Source organism: Anguilla anguilla, chromosome 7 (genome assembly GCF_013347855.1).
Source record: "Anguilla anguilla isolate fAngAng1 chromosome 7, fAngAng1.pri, whole genome shotgun sequence".
In the NCBI taxonomy this organism is placed as follows: domain Eukaryota; kingdom Metazoa; phylum Chordata; class Actinopteri; order Anguilliformes; family Anguillidae; genus Anguilla; species Anguilla anguilla.
Genome location: NC_049207.1, coordinates 48,462,353 through 48,486,556, shown reverse-complemented (window position 1 = coordinate 48,486,556; position 24,204 = coordinate 48,462,353). Strand labels below are relative to the sequence as shown.

Below are 24,204 nucleotides of genomic sequence, written 5' to 3'. Positions count from 1 at the left end.
AATGAATTTCAGTGTTCCATTAGGCTGTCCAGTCAGCACTGGGCGACAAAGTATGACCTTCTGTGACATAACGAAATTCTATAGGTGCGCGACACTAACAAAATGTATTGTGGGACATTTTTCAGTTTGGAAATGCTTAATTTTTGTCATACTACTCTTGTCAAAAGGGTCGTGCGACGAAGTATAAATCGGGCCTAACAGTTCTGTTTTAACAAAGATGTTATATTTCATAGTGAGATTATCACATTGAAACAATTTACCTAAATAGGGAAGGACAAATACAGTGATGTTTTGCTTAAAGCTTTAAATCAAAAGATCAAGCTTATCTTAAGAGCAGATTTAAGAACAAATCCTTAAATCATAAGGTGAAATGTAACTAATGACATGATTTAAGAGCAGATTCTTGAATCAGAAGTAGAAATGTAACTAAAAATAAATAAACCCTTAAATCAGAAGATAAAATATATCTAAAGAGCGCATAGATTTAAGAGAACCTCAAATGTATCTGGAGAGCAGATTGAAGTGCTTCCTGTGCTGTTAGATAAACAGCACTTTTGTGAGCGGTATTGAACATAGCAAGTGTCAACAAAGATGCTGCATCAAAAAATACCTACTTTTTTTTTTGGTAAGTGGTTGACTGGAATTTATCTGTTTTGATTGGTCAAGGAATGGATTTCCTAGAATGTGTGTGGAGGTGAAGATGAGAGGAAGCGAGTGGGGGGGGGGGGGGGCAGTGAGGGGGTGCCCTCTCCCCTATTTTCTCCCATCCAGGCAGCTCTCTACTCTTACCAATATATCCCAATACATCCCACCAACGGGGTGTGCCGACCGACCTCTCTCAACGAGGCTTACCGGAACAAGCCGGAATAAACACTTCTCGGAAACAACACGTTGTCTCTCGATTCTCTGCCCGGGCCTTCGCCGCTCTTCTCAGAAGCGGATGTGCCGGGAGCCGCTTCTGCCAGGCACCTCGTTCACAGCCGCCAAAGCCGAAACCCCGGCCTCAGGCGAGCGGGCGAGCGGGCGAGCGAGCGAGCGGCGTTGGGTCTGTCAGGGCCGGAAGCGTTGGCCTCTCGCTTTTTTGTTGCCTTTAAACTGTCAGATCGGAAAACAAAACGGGTGTTACCGTGCCAACGGTGTTCCGCGCTCCACCTGTCAAACGTGATTGAGGGCGGCACTGCGAACCGATGAAATACTCCGCCAGTGTGCCGTATCAACCACCCAGGCACCATAACAAAAAAAAGGGTTGATTTTCAGGAAGATGGATAAGCTTCTTTTCTTTTTATTTTTCCTGGAAATTATTTGCTTTTTTCTCTCGACTTCTTAGATATGAGAAGGACAGACTGGAATATAAATATCTGGTCTCTGCATGGAGTCTATGGTCTAATTGTGGAGAAACCATTTTGACAGCGGATGGGTTTTTAAAGAAAAATCGCAGCATATTGTATTTTCTCATTCCAGTGCACAGTATTGGTTGATGAAGTGGAAATCTGCAATCTGTCCTGTGTCAATTTCAGTGCTTTACCCACCTCCCTCTTCCTCCTTCATCCCCCTCTCTCTGTCTCTGTCTCTCTCTCTCATATATATATGGGTGGTGTTTTCTGTCTCTGTGGGATTGTAAAGCCAGGTTGTTGTTTTGACCTGTCCTTGGTCCTTTCCTCCCTGCAGGGCTCAGCTCCACCGTTCACACCCTCCCCCACAGAGTGCCAGTCGTCTGGGCTTGTGTCCAACTCGCCAGCCCTGTCGGGCAGCTACAGCAGCGGCATCTCCTCCCTGAGCCGCTGCAGCGTCTCGGAAACCTCTGGAATCGAGGCACCACCTGGCGACCACGCACTCACCACCTCCATCTCCAGCGGCTCGGACGAGCTCATTCGCCGGGAGAACAAAACCCCGCCCCCTTACAGCGTGTACGAACGGAACAACCCTCGCCGGCCCGTACCTCTGCCTCACAGCCTGTCTATCCCACCCAGTATCGACCCCCCCGCCCTGCCCCCCAAACCCCACCAGCAACGCCCCGGCCGGATGGAACCTGTATCTCGGCCCCGCCCACTGCCCAGGAAGGTCTCACAGCTGTAGCGCTGCTTCCTGGGTTAGACTCCGCCCAGGAAGGTCACGCAGCTGTAGCGCTGGTTCCTGGGTTAGACTGTGTACAGGAAGGTCACGCAGCTGTAGCGCTGCTTCCTGGGTTAGACTCCACCCAGGAAGGTCACGCAGCTGTAGCGTTGCTTCCTGGGGTAGAGTCCACACAGGAAGGTCTTGCAGCTGTAGCACTGCTTCTCGGGTTAGACTCCACCCAGGAAGGTCACACAGCTGTACTGCTGCTTCCTGGGTTAGACTCCACCCCAGAAGGTCTGGCAGCTGTAACGCTGCTTACTGGGTTAGACTCCGCCCAGGAAGGGCTGACTGCTGTACCGCTGCTTCCTGGGTTAGACTCTGCCCAGGATGGTCTCGCAGCTGTTGATAGATAGACCTGATTTTATTATTTGCACAACTACACTTTTACTGGGTTTGTTAAACCCCCATGGCTTCAGTGGGAGACAGTGAGAGAATAAAGCCGAAACAGAACTTTAAAGCGAGCGTTCTATTAACAGCACCATTCAGTACTTCGCGTCTGGCAGGTCCACATTTTAAATTATCACATTTACAGGAAAAAAGTTCTGAAAACTAACACATTCTTATGTATTTTTGATAGATGCAAAAAAAAAAAAATGCAAGTAAATGTATATATTGGATAAAAAAGATAATACAGGGTTTTTTGCCTTAAATATTAAAGAAAAGTAGAATCTCTGTGAAGGTTTATTGTGAGTTATGCTGCTCACTGGTTTTACTCTCTACCTTTCTAGATGGCTCATAAAGGTGCTAGATATTTCCTGTACGACATTCAGTGTAGCCCAGTATCTAACAGTCAGTCCCGACCAATGGTTTGGTGTCCCGTATATTAAATCTGTGGGTTTCCAAGTTTTGTGCCAAAGGACCATATATGCTTTTACTGTAACTAGGACTTTAGATCCCAACTGAGTGACTGGAAACGTGCTACTGAAGTTTGGCCGGACTGTGACAGTGCCCAGTGGTGTTCTTTTCCATTTTATGTACAGTACTGAACATTATACTGTAGAGATGAGCTGTATAACATTTTTGTGTACAGTATGTTAAAGCAGTATTTGGATTCTTGCTTGCATGAGGTCTGTATAAAGCAATATTAGCACTGTACCATGAGGAAATAGGGTTATGCAGACAAAGCACAAACAAATATCAGAGATATCCTGGCAGGATTGCTACTGTAAATCACTTTTAATCCACTGATGAAGCAGTCACTTCCTCATCGCCGTGGGCATTTGCTCATTTGATATATTGTGAGATATACTGTACAGTACATTTTAGATGCTGTCATGCTAGACTGCCAGCGAGCCCATACAGAAAAGGGCTTCCATTCCTAAAACACAACTTAATACATTGTCTTTGAAAAGCTTTTTGTCGACATTTTATGTAAAGCAATGTTTAGCTACTTGTTTATACTGGCAAACTTTTTTTAAAGGGGTTTTTCCTATTTGTCCCGCTCAAAAGAACTTGCTGACAGAACGTACTGCATTCCTTACCCGTTTTACAGTATATAGATAATAGCTGTGGGCCCAGTGCGCCCACAATTTGAAAGTGTTTAATCGTGAGCAAACATTGGCTGGGATTCAGTCAACATTCGTCCATAAGTTTGACTAACAAAAACCAGATTTTTTTTTTCTTCCCACAAACATAGTTCGGAGAGTTTAGTAATCACTGAAACTAACTTGCCAAGCTGACTTTCTGAAGGGAAGAGTGTAACGGCTGAGTTTACTTGTAAGCCAAAGTTAAGGATAAATTTTGATTGAATACAGGCCAATGTTTTGCAATATTTCAGTGGAAAATATTGATTGCTTTAAATCAGTGACCAGTTTTTTCAATATTAACCACAGTATTCTTTGTATGTTTCACTTTTTTGTATGTTTTTTTTTTTTTGTTGTGAATTTGGGATACAATATTTACATTAATCAGTACTTGTGAAAGTGTAAATTACTTAATGAGATTGTTGTAAGTACGCCAAATATCTTGTCTATTAAAATTATTGTACATAAAGTACTGTGTTTTTAACAAAATGTAGCCATATTGAATTTACCGCTTTGAATGTTGCAAGGACAAATTTGAATTATAAATGTTAAATATGTATATGTTTTAGTGAGTGTTTAAGAATGAAAGCAATGCGTCACTGCACCTAACGCATTTACATGCTTGAATAACGCCATTTAATAAAAACATTTTCAACAAGAACAGTTTGCATAAATTAGTATCCCATTATATCGGAAGGAAAGGGGGAGTTAGTAGAAATGTTTTTTATTATTTGGCTATCTGATGGAACCAAATACATACAATATTGTGAAGACTGCTGGACTATCAAGATATCATGATCCATATTTTCATTCTGTCATCACTTCACCTCTGAAAACAAGCTTTTTATTTGATGACTGCACACTACGCTGTGTAATTTACATTTTTTAATACCTATTGTCTCGCTGCACACATTAACTTTAAAAGAATACTAAATCTAAATCTAAATCTAGAGCATGCTACGGTAAGGTAAGGAATGTACTTTGTTCAGCTTCACATCATGCTAACTATATAGACAAAATTATCTGAACTGAAGGGGAAATAAGTACAATAGAATGGGGAATGGAAACATACACCTTGATTTTGAGCATGACAGACAACCCAGAACACTTTCAAATATATGCACATTTATACAGAGCTCCGAGTTCCTCCTTACTCATTATTCACGAGGAGATGATCTTGACCCTGTTGTCACTGTTAGAATTAATGCGCGATTTATAAGAAATTAATGCGAACATACTTGCCTTGAGAGGCCATGAATTAAAAGGGGCCGGTCATTATCGCACTTTTATTTCTCTCAACCTCTGTCACGTGGAGGAGGAATGCCCGACACCTTCTGGAGCATTTAGCCCCTTTCCTCATTTGTTCGTTTCCCCAGTTTTAATTAGCATACATTCCCATTAAAAGGCATTGGATAAAAGATCGGCATAATTTAAGTGCCGTTGCCTAAGATGGGTGTGACTGACTCAGGCTTTATCCCAAAGACTGTCGTGCAAGAAGTGGACTGGGCCTCTCTTTTGGGTGACTTTACCCATCATTCCAAGTTAGCACAGCTTACTGTCGCCATGGTTTCCGTAACCCACAATAATGTAAAATGAAGGGTATTGCTATGGGACAGTTATGTCAAATTGGTTGTTTTTCCTCTACAATAATCAAATCAATATTTTCAAATCGAACAACAACTCGTTGCGTTGTACTGTTGTAATATGGTTCAATTTCTATTTTTTTTAATTAAAAAAAAAAAAAAAAAAAAACATGAAATGCATAAACATGGTGCATTTTGCCCCATAGTCAGTGTTTCAACTGTCTCAATACTTTTACATTAAACAGTATAAATTAAGATTCTGTATGTTATCAAGCTCAGAAATGAAACAGTCTATGCTGTTAGGCTGACAAGTTAAAACTTCATTCAATAAAATGACTACATTCACAGGCAAAAGCTACCCAGCCTTATCATGAAATGGTAATGATATGTATTTATTTTCCCATTCCGAGGTAATACCATTTTGCAATCATAAAACAACCGCAGTCCCCTGTACTTTCTCTGCAATAGATGTGCCTGTCTGTAAATGTGTTTTATTGCGCGCGGTGCTTCAACTGTCACTGTTAACACCCCGCGCGCCACACGCACTAAAACTTAATGAATTTTCATTTCTAATTCCAATCTTGATTGAAATTGCTGACCCCCATAATCAAAATGAGCCACATTACCTGCTTTTTCCATTACCTAACACATTTATTTGAGCATACTTCATCGCATGGTATCATTATGGCTCATTTTTCAGGACTGTTAAGAAGTACCATTTTGACACCGTGGCCGCGCTTTCCATATATTGTTGCTAAAAGGCTCAATTTCACAGTTAAAACGGCTCGGAGTGGATTTTGCTATTTAAGTAATAATTCAATTCTTCTTGTATTATAATTAATCAAGTCACAAGGACAAGGGTCTATTCCAAACCAATGTCCCCTTTCCAGCTCATAACGTAGAGGTATTTCAACTGGAACTGTAGCATATTTAATTCTAAGAAGGACGAGATGTTTCAGATTCCGCAAAAAGCCAGCAAGAGTGTCTTGTTGCAAAAAAAAAAGAAAAGAAAGAAAGAAAAGCCTTGTATTGCAGAGATGTGTGCGACCTTCCAACACACAAGTGAAATCAGAATACATTAGAAAACACTAGGCTGCTACTACTACTGCTGCTGCTACTACTACTACTGATGATGATGATGATGATGATAATAATAATAATAATAATAATAGCAGTATGCATGCATGCATACATACGTAGAACTACATAGGGAACGAGACACGGGGCATATTAAAGTTTTGGAGATGGATAGATAAATATAGACAGAATATATACATAGATGTATAGAATATAAATTAATCTCTAGTGCAACGCAAATGGGCATTAATATGGTCTTCTTCAGGACCCAGAGGAATCCCCGGCGTCTCACAGCAGTGACAGATCGGCGCGGGAGCGCGCAGAGCACATAACTGGTAGGTGATATGGTTGCATGGGAAGAGAGAAGCGATCTAGGAAATTGTTTTGTTAAGTCCTCAGTCAGCATAGGCTCGATGTGAATATTTATGCTACGCGAAAAAAAAAAAAACGAAAAGGAAAAGTTTGTATTTTATGCACTTTTGATTAGTACCAACAATGTGCACGTGTCGACCTTGCTAACTCAAGTAATCCAGCGCAGAACTATGGAAAAGCCAGCCACCGCTGCTGTTGCATGCAGATTTTAGCAACGTTATGCATAGATATGATATTAAACGAAGCACGCTTGCTAACTAAGCCTGATCATTTTTTCCAGTATATTCATTTGTTAACTAACATAACGTATTCATGTATTAGTATAGGTAAAATGTCATGCTAGGGACGAGCTAATGTGGTACTATGAGTAGGCCAAAGCAATTGGGTAGCATTAGCTTGCTAGCTCCCCAGTTCTCAGCCTATTCATGGCAGTTTCCTGCTAACTCTTCTGCTATTGTACGTCGTTACGCAGCTAGCTAGCTAACTATTCTAAAAAGCTTCCCGCATGTAATCAAAAAACATTTCGCATACGTGATCATATCCGTACTTCTTAAAGGACCATAGCTACATTTTCCCCCGAATTGAAATTAATGTAACGTCAATGGATTGGTTAAGAGTCACAAAGAATTTCTGTGGCTAGGTTTTACTTTGACCGTTCATTTGAGTTTTGATCCGAGCAATTTGGCTAACCACCACCGATGAAACCCAATATTATCATTATTGTTGTTATTATTATTATTCATAATAATAATAATGATAGTAATAATAATAGTAGTTTATGACGACAAAACCAATAGTAATAATAATAGTAGGCTATATTAAGATGTTTAACTGCGCCTATCGTTAGTCCGATTTTTTTTCTTTTTTATATTACAGCCATGCAAATCATTGTATTGTATCTAACATGAAAACATGCACTAGTGCAGTTCCTTAGTCCGAATTAATTTGTTTCCTGTTAAAACCAATGACGTATGCTGAGGGTGGGTGCATGCGTATTATTTGGCACAAACGACCTTTACGCGCATTTTACTGCGTGCATGCAATCAGGCTGATTTGATTGCCCACTGGGTGCTTTGTGTGTGGAATGGTTTCCCAAAAGTGGCTCCTTATTAATGTTCAGCGCGAATAAATAAATTGGTCACAGTAATGTCTCTGCAGTCTTTTACTGCTTTCTTACCCAGGGATCAAACTACATCTGGTTAAATTCAGAACCACAGAAAACCTCGTCCATACCTTTGACAAAACGACATAAACAATTAAAGGAACCCTACTTCTGATACCATTGGTTGGATTCCTGCAGAATTGCCTGTATGGTGATAAAGGTCACATGGTACATTTCTCTCTGTGTTGCATTCTGTGCATTATTAAAAGATGCATTTGAGAAAAATCTTATCGGCTACTTTTGAAATTAGAAATTGTTTTGATATTATGCAATACTAAAAATGGTCTAACTTTATAAGGAACCTGCACTACTTTTGATAGTGTGTAGCCTATTTCTTCATGGTTTTGTGACTTCTCAACTCTGGCCCCAGAGTAAATATATGATAGTAATTACAATGCAATTATATAATATGCATTGGGCATTGTGTGAAGAGAAAGAACTTACGGTGCTCAACAAGTTCAACAAGTTTTCGTCTGCAATGACCAAATGACTCAATAAGCATCATCTAACATTTTCCTAGGTATTGTGGTAAAGGCTATTTGCATTAATGAGCAGGTGTACCTAAAGTAGCCACTAAGTGTATGTAAATAAATAAAGGGCCTTCATATTCATTATACGTTTTCACAAAGTGGAGAGTGTGTGGTTTCTATCTTCCTTGTGCTGTGTTCATCCTAGGAAATGTAGAAATTAGGCTGCTTTGAGAAAGTTATTTTGGCTGAAGTGCAGCTGAAAACAAACCGGATTTGCGAGCGTTCGCTTTCCACATAAGTGTCGCGTTATTTTTTGAGCAGTCCGAGTATTTTAAACCATTTCTTTCTTTGGCGAGTTGCACGGTATCCTTGGTGCGTTTGTCAATAACTGAAGCGCTGAAACATTTAGCTATGAGGAAAGTGTGTAGGGAAGCAAAAGATCAAGAAGTCTCGCAAATACTTGCTTCCCTGCATCTTGAAAGTGTAATGTTTACGGAGAAGGGAGGGTGGTGATATTAATTTGGCAATATACAGTATTTGTCTTTTTTATCGTCCAGTTGAATAGGAGTTGCATCCATCGTGTGTTCTGTTTATATTTGAACATCACAAATGGGATTTCACAAGTGGATTTCAGTAAAGATTAATCTTTTGCTTGAGTACCAAAGCTGCCCTAAACAACACAAACTGCATTAGTCTTGATTTTGTATGGGCCTATTGCACAAGAAACATGCTAAACTGATTTTAAACCCCCTAAGACACTGAAGAGTTGAATAACAAATAGTCTTTTAATAATGCTTTAGCAAGTAATCTGGTAACGGCGAAGCAAATTCATGCATCAATGACAATGTGTCTGTAGCCAAAAGCCACTGGTGAGCGGCAGATTAATTGAAGCGGTGTAATTTAAATCAATTTGTCCCCAAAATGAGGCAGTCGCAAATACTGAATGCCTCTTACGTATGAGAACAGTGTTCTTTTGATTTCTCAATATGAGAAAAGAAGAAGAAAAAAAAAAACATGCGCATATTATGGACAAAGTGAATAACGTCCGTAACTCGGGCGACATAGCTCAGGAGGTAAGACCGATTGTCTGGCAGTCAGAGGGTTGCCGGTTCAAACCCTGCCCTGGGCGTGTCGAAGTGTCCTTGAGCAAGACACCTAACCCCTAACCCCTAACTGCTCTGGCGAATGAGAGGCATCAATTGTAAAGCGCTTTGGATAAAAGCGCTATATAAATGCAGTCCATTTACCATTTACCATTTACTCCAGTGTGTGATTGCGAGGTGACTGGGGAGTTGCAGCCAGGCTCTGTTGCTTTGGGCGTGTGCTTCCGGACCACATGCAAACCTAAAGCGGATCTTGCGTGCTGTTCACAGTGTCTTTGCCTTTTCTGTTTAGGCCTAGATTCTTTCCTGACTTTTTTTTCACGGTTTTGCGTCATTTCGATCATGAGTGTGTGGAAGGCTGTAACCCCTCTCTGGAGCACAGTCCTGCAGTAAGCTTTGTTCCAAATGAACCCCTGCCAGTGTCACACGTCATTGAGTCCGCAGGATAAATTTGAGGCGGAAGGGGCAAGAAAACCCTGCCAAGAACTGCAATGTGAGTTTAAAAAAAAAAAAACCCTATTCTCTTTCCCTAATTTCTTTCTTCTTGAAATTTGGAATGCCCAGTCATATTTTTTGGCTTGACCCATCGCAAGAATGTCCTCCGTCAATTCGGAAGAGAGCGAACAGGCGCTCCCGTCTTACCAAAGCGCGTTCTGCGCAGTCGTTGAGTCGGACGACCGTTCCACACGCAGCTGGCACAGAAGCGCTGCATTCTCTCTTGCTTCTGACTGTTAGTTTCCCAGCAGGACAGAATCAGACCTGACACTATGAGGACTCCATTCCACAGGGCACTTAACCAAACCAGGGACTAACACTTTACCCCAGAACCCCCCCATCCCAGCCAAAACCGACACTCCCCACCTACAGCCTGCGCGTGAAAGGAGCTAGCTTGCCGTTCCTGTCCAGATGTCCCGTCGCACGTGCAGCAGCGTTGCGTCACAGTCCCGTTGCCCCCGGCAGCAGCAGCTGTCAGAGGGGCTCTCCATATTGTGCCTCATGCCCCATTAGACACACTGTGGCAGGAGGCTGACAGCTGATTTGTTCTCGAGGTCCTAGAGGGCGTCGGAGGTCAGGTTTGACCCGCTGTACTGTCTGTGGTCAGGCTAGGTCCAATACAGCCTCTCCGGCTCACACGCTGGCCTTTGAGGTGACACCTGCTCCGTTGGAGCAGAAAGCCAGAGCTGTTCCAATACCTTTCACCTGTATGAAAGGCCTGAAAGACCTCAAAAAATATAATAAAGTCGAGCGAATGCCACTTTGGCGCTTCATTGTCCTTCAGGTTTGTTATTGTCAGGTGGAAATTCAGCAGTTTGTGATCCACTCTGCGAATATGTGACAGGGAATGGGATTGCATCGTATCGCAAATGAAAAGACAAAAACCGTGCCTGAGGCGACGGCGTTTGTCACTTTAGGGATGCTTACTCGAGAAAATAAGTGATTGACCACGTCTGGCTTCCCGTTTCTCATCCGTTTCTCTTTTCCTTTTTCCTATTAGGGTTGCTTCAGACGATAGTTCATAAACGGGAGTGTTGAATTGAAGTTGATGTATTGGAAGAGTGAGTTCCTGTTAGAGTGCCTCTGACTCTCTCTCTCCCCCTCTTCCTTAAGTAGGCTTATTTGATAATCTATCTCAGCAGCCTTTAATTTACACTGTCTGCTGGAGTGTTTGCCATTCTCTCCCGGAGGGATATTGTGTTGCGGTCGGGCAAAGCCTTCATTTGTTCAGGTCAGATTTTTCTTCTCCTTTTTGCGCTTTTTTGTTTGCTTGTTTTTGTTATTTCTGTTATTCAGAAGTAGCTTTTATACGGAGAGGAAGGTCTTGTTTTCGTGTGTGACATCACCACTAGCTGCAGTGACATTAATGGGATTGAGAAAAGAAAAAAAAGGGGGGGAGGGGGGTGATGTTACTCTGACAAACATCAGGGCAAATGAAATAATAGCCCAGAGCACATTACTGTTAGAGGTAGCCTAATCATATCACTGGCTTATGTTTCCAAAATAAATTATGTGTGGCTACCCTCTCTGCTACGTTGATACGGATGATATTTGTATAATTTTAAATGAACTCCTGGCACCGCCATTAGCCTCCTCTCAATTAGTTGGCTGAGGTGTCAGTCTTTGGGCATATTTATATGAGGATATAAAGTGGTCCGCTACTCAAATGATTATATGGTTATTTATTGTGCAGAGTGATAATTACAATGCAGACACACTTCGACTAATGTCTTCCTGAGTTATTATTATTTGAGTAGTAGCTCCTTTTTGTGGGAGTCACGGACCACTTCACATCCTCGCATGGACGCTATTTGCACTTGGAGCCTCTTCGCGGAAAATCCAAGGGCCGGATTTGGTTGACGGTGGTAAACAGGGGGCTGACGCCAGAAGCCGGTGGTTCGGAAATCGGTCCGATAAACAAGTGCGCTTTGAGGAGCTCGCGGCGAAACGCGGACTCCGCTCTCCGGTAATATCCTGAGTGCTGGCTGATCGACCCGGGCAATATTCGAGATCACAGAGTGGCGTGCTAAATGTGCTAATGAATAAACATGAGTCTATTAAATTAAAAGGACCCCGTTAAGCACGGGGAACCGAAGTCAAAGTGTATTACCGTCACGAGTAGCAGAACAACAGTGCCTACTGAAGTGGGTGCGGATGTACAGCCCGATCTTTTTGTTTTTTTTAATGCGGCAGTCGGGTAGCCGCCTGTACGAAATGAAATATGAGGACCCTTGAATCCGATAACTGTCAGTCTTTTTCTATTTGAGTTTACAGCTCTGCATGAGGTCCCATTAGACTGTCTGTGGAACAGTGTTTTGTACTGTTTTATTTCTAGGACTGGTTTTCCTTATACATTTGCAATCTTGAGTCTACCTTTCATAGTGCAGTTTCAGGTATTAAATGTGTAGGAACACTAGGGAGTGTGTTCAAAGGTACCATCACACTCCGACAAAACTCTACACAATTCCAAATCCCCATCATTGTGATTGAGAAAGGGTGCTATCAAAGCCAAAGTAGTTTGATTTGAGGCAGCGACGACTAGTAAATGAGAAAAAACCTCCAGTTTCAGTCTTTTAAACCTTTAAGATAAAAAGGTCGAGTTGACCTTTCTTTTGCAGGAGTTTGCTTGTTCTGTTTCCTAAAACTTTCTGAAAACTTGGACTGGGCCTCGGCACTTAGTTTGAAGGGACACCTAAGTACAACGGTCACTCCTTGTCCTTTTCCCTCAAGGGAAAGGGAAAGTGCTGTCGGAAAGCCCGTAGCACGGCAGACCGTTTCTGCTCCCGCGTCTCTCCCGCGGAAGCAGGATGGTAGGGATGCTAAAAACAAAGTGCTAAAGATGGATCCGAAATGTGAAAAAAAGGCCTGCAGTATCTTGTTTAACATGACTCAAAATGTGAGCAGCAAGGTGCTATCTCAAGGAGAAAGGGCGCTTCTCATTAGTTCATTTTTAGTTCTTTAGTTCCTTTTTTTAGCTGCACAAAAGAAAATGCAATCGACATTAAGATGTAGTCAAACATGCGCTCACTTAGCACAGCTTCAATACGCTCTTGATTGAGGAAGGCCTTTAAGGAATTGTAGGTTTATACTTGGATTTTCAAACTTTCTCGATCGCGTTTTTAATGTTAATTCACGGTCGCTTATTGCAGCCTTCCCAGGATGCAACTGTGCCGGTGTGGGTGCGGCGTACCTGGCGTGACCCCCCGGCTGTGTAACGCACTGCGGCTCAGCGAAAATGCGCGGTTCCACGCGGCTAATTCAGGAAACGCCGCTGATGACTTTGTGCCATCCCAGGCATGCTATCAGCGTGCGCACACGCTCAAATTTTATAAGCGAACCTCATGCAAATATTAGCATAAATCTACAAGTGCTCTTCAGTGCTGAGCACCGAAACTGAGGAAATATTGGCACAGGAACAAAACTTCAAGGGGGGTGGGGGTGGGGGGGTCTTGGGCGAGGGGGTGAAATAAATAAACTGTGGACACCATGGTGATGCGGTGCACATAAAGCATGTGGCACACTGCATGATTATTAGCCAAAATGTAGCTCATTCGAGTGCTAACATTTGGCCCAACCCTTTGTCAAGGTCAGCCGTGAACACAACATTTTTTTGCAAATGATCAGCGCTGGGCTGGGCTGGGCTGGGCTGGGTCTCTTTTTGTATTTCATGCCAACTCTTTAATTATAACCGCTATTATTGTTTAATTAGCCGAAATGCCATTTGTTTAGTCGGAAATATTTCCCCCTTTAACTCCAGTTAACTTGCTGGCTAACATTCAGCAAACCCAACAAACAAACGAAAACCTGACATGAGTTTACATGGTCGAACTCTTCAGGGGCGAAGGCCCTCCCCTGTGCCCCCCCCCTCCGGATTTGCCGGTGATTTACACACGATGTGATACTTTTAACTAAACTTACCGACAAGCTCAAGACTGCCAGATGAAGTCTGCTCCCGTTTGGAGTGTTTAACCGCCGTCTGATCTGCAAGTGAACCGCTGGGGCAAACGGCTAATGGGCAAACTGAGCCGGGCTAATTGGTGGAAACGAAAGCCCGCGTAGACGCTAGCCCACAAGGGGCAGAGTTTCTGACTCCTGCTCTGCTGTGTCGTGCCCTACAGGCACTAATAACCGCTCCAGCGAGCCTTCTCCAGGCCGCTGGGGAACGTTAAGCATTAGGAGACAGGCCGTAACCCAGTGACTGTGTAGAGGGTGTCAGGCTCCAGCCCTGGTGGGCCACGGGGCCCGCCGGTGTTTCGGCTCGTTTTCACGCTTAAGCACTCGGTGTCAGACATTTTTGGCTAAAGAGTCGGCGCGTCTCGACTCCGCGCTCAGGCTTGGCTGCAGATTGAAAGGGCACCTGTGACAACCTGCAGCCGCTGTGGGCCAGAGGAGCCTGGGTTTGACACCCCTGACGGATCTAGAGATGATTTGTGCTGGTGCAGATAGTGCTGAGATAAATAGAACCCCCATGCACACACACACACACACACACACACACACACGGTGAATGGTAAATGGACTGCATTTATATAGCACATTTTCCGGCAATTATGGCTACACAAAACGCTTCACAATTAATGCCTCTCGTTCACACACACACACACACACACACCACAGGTGAAAGGCAGCAATGGAAGGTGCCAACCAGCTGGTCAGCTGCAATTAGGGGTTAGGTGTTTTGCCCAGAGTCCCAGCTCTCCGATTGCCAGGCAACTGCTCTGAGCTAATGTTGCATACACACCCCACTTCTAGGGGCCCCCCTAGACCCACAGTGCCCAGGAAAGCTTTCCCGTTATACCCTCTTAGCCTCTTGTTCCTGAACTCTGAACAAAAGTAGAGGATCTTGGTAGAGGACAGAACATGCAGCATCCTGTGCTATACACTGTAAAAAAGAACTGTCACATGATTAAAAGGCAGCAATGTTGCCAGGGGAAAACCATTTGATGCGGGGGGGAAAAAACATATAAATCCAGTTTATGTATTTTATGGGATGACCATTAAAACTGTTCATTTTTACAAACATTTTACAATGTACTGTATATTAACATGAGGTTCTGAGTGAACTAAATCAAAAGAAATATAAAACTCACAAGCCAGTCACAGGACAAAGAGCATGATTAGAAAATAAAATGTTTCTGAAAAATATCAACTAAACTAACGCATTTACTGTTTTATCTAGCTTTAAACAATTACTTACCCTACAGGTAAGTGCCATACCATGCAAACAGACAGAGAGGAACGTACACATACCTGTAGTTATTCTATGAAAAACACTCTTCTTCTGTGGTTTAAGCAGAGCTGACAGCATTGGACCTGCTATGGGCCTCCTCTAGAGCTTGAGGAGGGCTCTCACAGCATTTGTATCGATTTTGCATTTATGTTATCAAATCTGCAGTGGTGAACATGATTTTTATGTGGTTTTCCAGAATCATTTTCCCTTTCCCTTTACCATTTAATGGTGATTTAATGTTTTAAGTCATTGAAGCCCATGATCAAATTGCTATCACCATTTTTATTATTGAAAAACAGCACTGTCCCAGAGAAAAAAAAAGTAATAATTAAGCCTGCAGGCGTGTTATCGCACCTGCTGAAGAAAGTGGTTTCAAATTGTGTTTCAAATCAGCTTTTAAGAAGCAAATCATAGAGCTGTTGCCCTCAACCCAGGGAGCCAGGAGGTGTTCTCCTTTTCCTCTTAATGCGGCACTTAATTGATCTCTTATTGAAGCCGGTATATTACACGGTTTATTAGGCCTTATCTCAGCTGGTCTCTTGGGTGTAAATGTCTCGCAGAGTTTAAGCTGAGAGCAAAAAGGAGCAGAACGTTTGGTTCTCCAGGACCAGGGTGGAGGACCGCTACTTTACAGCACGTCCAGTCTTATCCGAAAAGGGTTGGTGTGGGCGCAGGTTTTTCTATTAACCTTGCACTATGACTCCTGGTTCTGCTTATCCAGGTCTTGATTGAAGACCGCGATTAGGTAATTTGTTGAATCGGGTGCTGTAAGTGCTGGTCCCGCACCGGTCCTTTTCAGATAAGAATGGACACCCCTGCCTTAGAGCATACATACAGTACGGAGAGTAATGAACAATTTAGGAAGAGAATGAAGAAAGGAAGAAAGGTAGGCCACAGGATCCCAGGCCAGTTCACAATCGCTTATGTGATTTTTTTATTTGGACCCGGGATCATTTAGGACTGAAGAAACTGCTTCTATTACCGTCCATATTTTCAAACTTCAGAACCGTTATATTCATTAAAGAATTCAATTACATCTCACACCTGAAAATATGGTTAAATCCACTGAAGAAAAAAAATGTGTTTTACACACGAGGTTGGTAACACCTCATACAGTAAGAGCTATATAAATAGTTGCAATGAGGGAGTGTTTATAGAAAGTGTTACAGTATGTACAGTATGCATCAGGAAATGGCGTCCATTTTCTATGGCACTTGCACCCATTCAGGGTTGCAGGGGGACTGGAGCCTATCCCAGCATACATTAGGTGGGGACGGCCTAGATTAGAAAACGTACCTTTTTTGCTGTGAGGCGACAGCGCTATTCACTGCCCCGCTGTGCCATGGGGAGGGGGTCGGCCGGGGGGGCTTTTCTGTGCCCGCGACTGTACCCGTTGGAGACCTGCGGGGCCTTTGCCGCGGCCCATGCGCGTAGCGGGCCCGCTGTCCCCGAATTAAAGAGAAACGAACACCGCAGCGAAAGCCATCGATTGCGTCCCTGGGTAAGCACGAGCGCTAACCGCCCCCCTCCCCCGCCCCCAGCGGGGATTAATTTGGTATTCGATGGACGGAGGTTCTCACGACGCTTGTTTGAAGAGTCGACGGATGCCCGTCGGATGAAGCGGGAAAATGATATGAGGGTTCTGGGGGAAAACACGCAAACAGACGCACGCCCACGCACGCAACACACGCGCAGAGCTTCGGCTCCTAATGAGGCAGGCGCTTTGAAGTGCTGCTTCGCATGCAGGAATGACCGCGTGGACCCCCGCTTGGCAGGCGGCGATCACGCAGAGAGACTGAGAGGTGCTACGTACCCATCTGTGGGGGCTTCATGTCTTTAATTAACCAGCCATCAGAAGAAATCAATCTCCACTCAACCTCTCTCTCTCTCTCCCGCTCCCCCTCTACCTCTCTCTCTTTAGTTATGATGTGGTTTTTTTTTTTCTGATCAATACAGTGGCCTGTTTTCACAGGGCGTTCAAAATGTTCTAAGTGCCCCTTTCATGTGGATCTTCTGTCGGTGCGAACGGGCGGAAAGCTCGCGTTATCTATTAACATTCATTGTGTGCGCCCGTTACGTGTTTTTGACCTTTGAAAATCCCCGGAAGCTTTGGAACATTACATTTCTCATTTTGTTTGATCACTGATACATCAAGGCAGACAGGAGTATCGCTGATTAAATATCTGTTGGGTTCGTTTGTGATGTGTGCGTCGCGTGTGCGCGTGTGTGTGCGTGTGTGTGTGTGTGCGCGCATGTCTCCATCCTCCCACCCCCTTCGGTAGATTGTGTGTCGTTTCAAACGGGCGTCCGTGTACGTGCGGCGTTCTGCTCGCCGTTCGGAAAGAGGCGTTTAAAACGCCTTCCCGGCTCTCGCCCGTATGCTAAAGCAGCTAACGGGCGCGTCCTGCTGTTCCCTGACCCCTCGCGAAACCAACCTCCTCTGGTTCGGGCCGCGGCCCGCTCCATCTGTCCCGCGCTGCGAGGCGCGCTGCGAGAACACCGCGAGCAGATGCCGCATTACTCTTTCACAAATCCCCACCAACTCTGAAATATTTACACAGACGCGCGCTCCACACTCTTTTTTTATTTTTTTTCCCTCCTGCAAGCAAAGGCTTGGTTTTGATTTCTCCCATGTACACCTTTCCTCCTCAAAAACCACACACAGAATGAAGCCGGGTGAACCTGTTGTGACCTTTCTCCCTCCCTCTCTCTCACTGTCACTCTCTCTCTCTCCTTCTCTCTTCTCTCTCTCTCTGTCTCTCTCTCTTTCTCAGTCCCTCTCTCTCCCTCTCTGTTACATATTCTTGCCGGCTTGTCTCGGTCTTGCTTTAGGTTTGTCTGAAAACGGGAAGGTGTTTCATTTTTGCAGACCTCATTCCTTTTCACGCCGATCAGGCAATTTGTCAGGCTGGGCTCTAATTGCGTCTCTCTCTTTCACCGCGGGTGTCACGTTGGCTGCAGGTTGCACCGGATGCAATTTTATCCTCCTTTTGGAACGATGCGATCGGCTGCTTTCTGATGCGCGCCTTTCAGCTCTGCCGATTCGGTGCGGCAGCTGGGCTCGGCTGCGCCAAGCCTGCGCAAAGACCGCCATAACTCACAGAGATGGTTTATGCAAGAGTGTTTTTCGCTTTCCTCCACTCCTCCTCCTCCCCCCCCCCCCCCCCAAACCCCACGCCATCAGCATGCGAGGTTGCCATGGCACCAGCGCCCACAAGCTCCCCGACGCCCCCTTTCCCTGGCTCTTGTCTTTTGTCAACGGAATAGACGGAAGTCTGGCTGATTTAAAGCAAATCTTTCACATTCTGTGAGAGGCGACACACGGGGGTTTGCGGAATTATTAAAAGTGACTCTCCTCCTGTCCTTCTCCTCCACCCCCCCCCCCCCCCCCCCCCCCGGCTTCCGTGTCGTTTAGCGCGTTTCCCAGACGCCACCGTGAGATTGAACATGAATGTAACCCATAGGAGCAAAATGGGATAAATGCCCCAACAAAATTCCATTTATTTCTCATTTATGGCCTGCCAGCACCGTAACTGTTTGTCACAGTGACTGGAAACAAGAAGTGTGCTGCGAGCGGAAGTTTCCGGATGCGTTAGGGCGTGATATAAAATGAAGGTGTGGGCCGGCTGCTTGTCAAATAGCCAGCATTTTATGTGTGTGTGTGTGTGTGTGTGTTTTCAGTCTGGGTAATGGGCTGCACATTTCTGTCGATGCTAATCAAGTACCACACACAGTGTAATTAGTGTCATTTCACATGGTGGTCTATTGTGCAATTTGCATTTTAATCGACTAATTGGTTTAAAAAAAATTTTTTTTTTTAAAACAAATGTAATAAGATATACAGTATAGTAGGATGACCTTCAGTGAACGTTTCTGATTCACCCGACAAAATATGCCCTATATCATCACTCCTGATCCAAGAACCATTATATGTGAACCGCCCTGCTGAGGGAGACCAATCTCAGTCAGTCAGATAACAGCCCCGTCCCCTCATACGATGCCTAGATTAATAGAAACGGCGCCCGCCGTAAAAACGAAGACGTTCCTGTTTTTTCCCCCATGTGCGCTGATGTGTCGCCACGGGGACGGGGCGTAGCGTAGCCCCGTCCCGTCCCGCCCCCCGCTCCTCCGGCCGGAGCCTCCTGCGTCCGCGGCGAGGGATTTAATACGCTCGAGTGGAGTTGTCACACCGCAGTAAACCACCGCGTGTTGGGACGCGCGCCGCCCGATTGATACTGATGCCGCGGTGACATCTCTCTGGCGGCGGCGGCGGCGGCGGGAGAGAGAGGAGACGTCCCGGTTAGCGGCGGAAGAGCGCTCCTACGTGAAACGGGACGGTGATCTCTGAGGCGAGGGAGTGTCAGATTTCACCTTTCTCTCTCTCTTACCCCTCTTTACATCTCTCTTTCCCTTTAACTCTCTCCCTTTAACTCCCTCCCTCTCTCACTCTCTCTCTCTCTCTCTATATATATATATATATCCTTTAACTCTCTCCCTCCTGCTAACTCTCCCTCGCTCTCTCCCTTTATCTCTCCTTTAACTCTCTCTCTCTCTGTCTCTCTCTCTCTCTGTCTCTCTCTCGCTCTCGCTGTGTCCTGGTAGAGTGTGAGACCGACGGACAAACGGACGGACAGACGGCTGCCCGAGGCCAGTCTGCCCGTCGTTGCCTGTGGCTGTAGAGGGTAGTCCACTCTCACCTCTTTAAGCTTCTAATTACAGACCATGTAATTCCCCATCTTATTACCATGAGAACAAAAACAGGAGAGGGGCAAAAATGCTTTGTAGGTTCATAACGATCATAACGTCAATTGCACCAGGGGTATTACAGGACTGTATAATCACAATAAAAAAATAAAAATAAAAAAAACTAATTCAGGGAGTAAACAAGTAGGTTAGGCGTTACTTTTTCAATACCTGGAATGGCTGCCTCAATGTGATAAAGAATTCTGTTTATTTTTTAGTTGGTAGGCTGCTCTAAGGCCCTGTGAATGTCCAATCCTTTTCTGGAGAAAGAGAAAACCGTAACTATAGCAGTACATGTAGACCGTTATTTCACATTAATCTCCGTTTCTGCAGCAACCCTGTATGGTCTGGCTGCTTCGCCTGCTGGTAAATTAATTAGCATGCTAGCGCGGCGGTGTGTTCGTCTGCCATTGTGTCACGGTGCGGCTTTTCATCTGGGCTCGACGCGTTCGGTCCTGACATGTCGTAATGACCGCTTCGCAGCAGTCCGTGACAGGGGCGTGCTGTTTACGTAAAAAGAGGGCAGTCTGACCCAGAAGAGATGTACCTCGGTTTCAGAGTTATTATGTTGGTTTGCGTACCCGCAGAAATTTGACAGCTTCCAGTCAATGCAAAAAAAAAAATGTCATTCATTTAATTAAGTCGGGGCATTGTGGCTTCAGGCAACGGATTCTATTTTTTATTTTTTATTTTTTTCCTTTTTGTGCTGATTTTTCTCTTGGGCGATTGTGTTGAATCTGCTGTCGATTTGTCACTGCTACGGTTTCTTGTGTGTGGCCGGCTTGAGGCCATACTAAGTAACTGGAAACTAATCTGTTTTTCTCGGAAGAGAGAACGCTTTCTCATTGCCTCTTATCATACGTGGCCTTCAGTGTGCATTCAACACTGAACATGGAGATGGATTCGGTGTATAGCTCAGCTTTCTGTCGGTCCGTACTCAAGCGGGGGACACTTCTGCCCATAGAATTACCCTCTGTGATGTTCTTGTCGCCTCTGACTGTTCCTTTTGCTTCTTTGTGTTGACATGATCGTTTTGCCTCAGAATTTACAAACGATCCTCATATATGTCTGTTGAGAGACTTTCCTTACGGAACTATACACCAAATGAATCAAGTGGTATTCTTGTCGTCATGCCTCTCACCAAAACCCTTGTACACATTGAAGGGACAATAGGCCTACAGTTCCCTAAATTCCACAGGAACCTCTTCCTCCATTTTAGTTTCTTTGTTCTCCTTGATCACGTGTTCGTGGTGCGCACTCAACATGTTGCGGAATTCCACACGCAGGAAAACATACAACACTCCTCACATGCTTGTGTGCACGCGCGCCTAGTGATAACACACGCACACACACGCTGTACACACACATGCACACGCTCAGTTTGTTGTACCTTATAGTAGTGTATTGTGCTTAGTACTGTTTAACAAACTTTATTATATTTTCCACAGTTGTCTGTATTAATATTACTGTTGAATTAAGTCATCCACTGCTAATCAAAAGAACCTCCTAAATGTATTCACCTCTTAGCTGAATCATTTATATTAATTTAGTATCAACTGAATGTACAGTATTATGATTTTATTAAGATTAATAAAATCATAATACTGTGTAATTTTAATTATGATTTCATTATTAATAAAAAGTGCCAATTTATAGTTAGCATATTTCCTTAATGAAACTGATTTATTACCTTTAAATTATGCCATTATTAGATTTGTGGTAGGAAGGTATAACCATCTTCTACATCAAATGGTGCCTTGCGTGAGTAGTAGAGGCATATTCCCTAATGCATGCTTGTGAATAGTTTATAAAAATGTTATTCTTGGATAATGCATATGTTATACATACTTCATTAATGCTTTATTAAAACATTATGTGCTGTTGAGTGGATTTCAGTAGCGGGATGTGCCTTAAGAGCTGATTTTAAATTCTGACTGTGCCAGTGCTTGTTTTTCAGAACCTGAGGAAGAGTTCTATGTGTCTGAAATGGGTCTTTTGGTAATTTGGTGAAATAAACCGTTTTGAACTGAAGGAGGTCGGGGGTGATTTTGGCGATACGGCTGCTGTGTGTCGAGCGTGACGGAGGCGTTTTTTGCGGCCCGACTCTCACAGGAAATGGCGCAGCAGACTGGTTTCGGCCGCCGGTACGTGAGGGCATTCGTGAGCGGCTTCTTCGTTGCCGTGCCGGTAACCGTGACCGTCTTGGACAGGCTGGCCTACGTGGCTCGAGTGGAAGGAGCTTCCATGCAGGTGAGTCGCTCTCTCTCTCTCTTTCTCTCTGTCTCTGTCTCTCTCTCTCCTCTCTGTCTCTCTCAGATTTCCTCAATAGCAGGTCAACAGACCCATGACAAATAGTAGACACCTAGACACTAGTAATAATAGACACTGCAGATGATTGGCCTTTTTTTTGGTGGTTAAACCTTTTTCCAACAATATTCAGAACAATTCCGCTCTATTTTTGTTTAATAACGTGTTTTTGTTGAAAATTCTCAGGAATCTACAGGGCTTTTTTCTACTCTATTTTACTGGCATCTACAGAAATAAAAACTGACCTCGGTCTGGTAGTTAAATGGCATGGAATAGACCTTCTTGCAGGTCCACGTGTTTGGATGGGAGTTTTCTTTATTCACATTATTCCATGAGAGTGACACCTCTAGCCAATAAGGCACATGCTGTCTGTCAGCTCCAGCTACCTGATTGGTCAGCCAGCTTGCTGACTACACGGCCCAGTCAGTGGGCTGCAAATCGTATGGAGGCAACGGCTGACCGTGCTCACGAGTGCCGTCCCAAATTTGGAGAGGACGTTGCGCCCCACAGGACAGGCCCAGAAATAAGATCATATGTTGCAATTGGGGAGAACAGAGAAAACTGAGGCAATCAAAAAGACCGTTTCACATCTAACTGCCTCCCCTTTCATAATGCAATGTGACAAATGTGAAATCTGACATCAGTTGCACAGCTTCTGTCCGGTTGGTGATTGGTCTGAGGATGGAATACTTATATTGATGCCAAAAGGTTAAAAAATTAAATTTCAGTCTTATTTTTCTTGAAAAAGGGAGAGGAAGGGAGAGGAGTGTCAGGGCAGTCTGATGTTATTTATTTATTTGCATTTTTAATTTAATTTATTTTCATGTCAAATTTTAAAAGTGAACCTGGTTTCTGGTTAGTGTATGCATAATTGTGCTTTTATTTAAAAGCATAATTTTTTCCATTCAATGGGAAGTAGTTCTTTCTTACAAGCATTACTGTAATCATGTATGAAAAACGATCGATAGATCGGAATAAATAGCTTGCCTTTTACTCCAGAATGGCATTCGCTATGTGTGAGTTTGAGACAAAGACTTCAGGATGTTTGAGGAACCCTTCCAGCTTGAATTTGCATCTCCGAGACACGCAGGTACCAGCACGTCTCCACATTTTCATAATGGGTTTCTTTTTCCTTTTTTTTCAAAATCTGGTTTTCAAAAGCAGCTCCGAAAATGAGTTTTCCTCCTGCATTTGAGAGTACGGGCAGCTGTTGCCAGTTTGTACCAATACAATTAGAATAAAAGTAGGACTATCATATGCTTTTCATCTAACCATTGTCACATCACTGGCACATGATGTATAAATGAGTCAATTTGTTGAATCTGTGGGTTCTGTAGATATTTGTTTTTTCTTTCTTGTCCCCCACCCCTTTCTCCTGGAAGGCTGAACGTTTTGCTGTTTCGTCCGTGGAGCTCAGCACTTAATCGATCGCTGAACAAAAGCAAGTGATTACACAGTTAACACACCTCCCCTGGTTTCTCCAGTCTAAATTGATTGTTATTTTTAGGGCGAAAACACAGCATATCCTTTGGCCCTCTACACTGTAAAAAAAAAAAAAAAAAACAGTGAAAAGATTGACAGGAATGTTGCAAGTGAAAAACCAGTTAATGAAGGGGGAAAAGGAAAAAGTGTATAAAGCCTGTTATTTTATGGGATAACTGTTAAATAATTAGTTATTTCCATGAATATCTTGATAAGTTAAAATAGCTGAGTTCTTTATGAATGTTCCCTAACCTTAACACAATACAGGTTACCCCCATTTTAAAAGGGTATTTACTGCACAGAACATTATGAAAAATGCAAGAGTGAGTTGATATGATTGATTAAAACTTCTGGGATGTGAACATAGGGCATTTATTGCTTGTCATGCATAGCCTTTTCTGACACAACGTGGTTTACTGGGGTAAATCATCCGTCAAGACATTAAAAGTGTCTAATTAAAAACAAATAACTGCTTGATATGTTTCAGGGGGTTGAAACTGCGGTTGGAATGAAAACCAGCATACGCAGTGGTCCCCCAAACC

At 43.8% G+C, this 24,204-nt stretch overlaps 2 protein-coding genes across 5 annotated transcripts in view; both read left to right on the top strand.

Annotated features, from left to right (window-relative positions):
* LOC118232046 (dedicator of cytokinesis protein 4-like) overlaps window positions 1–4,299 on the top strand; it is a 107,382-nt gene extending 103,083 nt beyond the window's left edge. The window contains exon 53 of one of the 2 annotated variants that reach the window (XM_035426585.1): window positions 1,669–4,299. In XM_035426585.1, coding sequence (XP_035282476.1) covers window positions 1,669–2,076 — 408 coding nt within the window. In that variant the 3' untranslated portion in view covers window positions 2,077–4,299. The remainder of the gene's footprint in view (window positions 1–1,668) is intronic. The other variant, XM_035426586.1, reaches the window with a different exon arrangement.
* A 2,280-nt stretch (window positions 4,300–6,579) lies between these two features.
* immp2l (inner mitochondrial membrane peptidase subunit 2) overlaps window positions 6,580–24,204 on the top strand; it is a 197,355-nt gene continuing 179,730 nt past the window's right edge. For all 3 annotated transcript variants that reach the window (XM_035426404.1, XM_035426403.1, XM_035426405.1), the window contains exons 1-2: window positions 6,580–6,633; window positions 21,986–22,123. In XM_035426404.1, coding sequence (XP_035282295.1) covers window positions 21,989–22,123 — 135 coding nt within the window. In that variant the 5' untranslated portion in view covers window positions 6,580–6,633; window positions 21,986–21,988. The remainder of the gene's footprint in view (window positions 6,634–21,985; window positions 22,124–24,204) is intronic.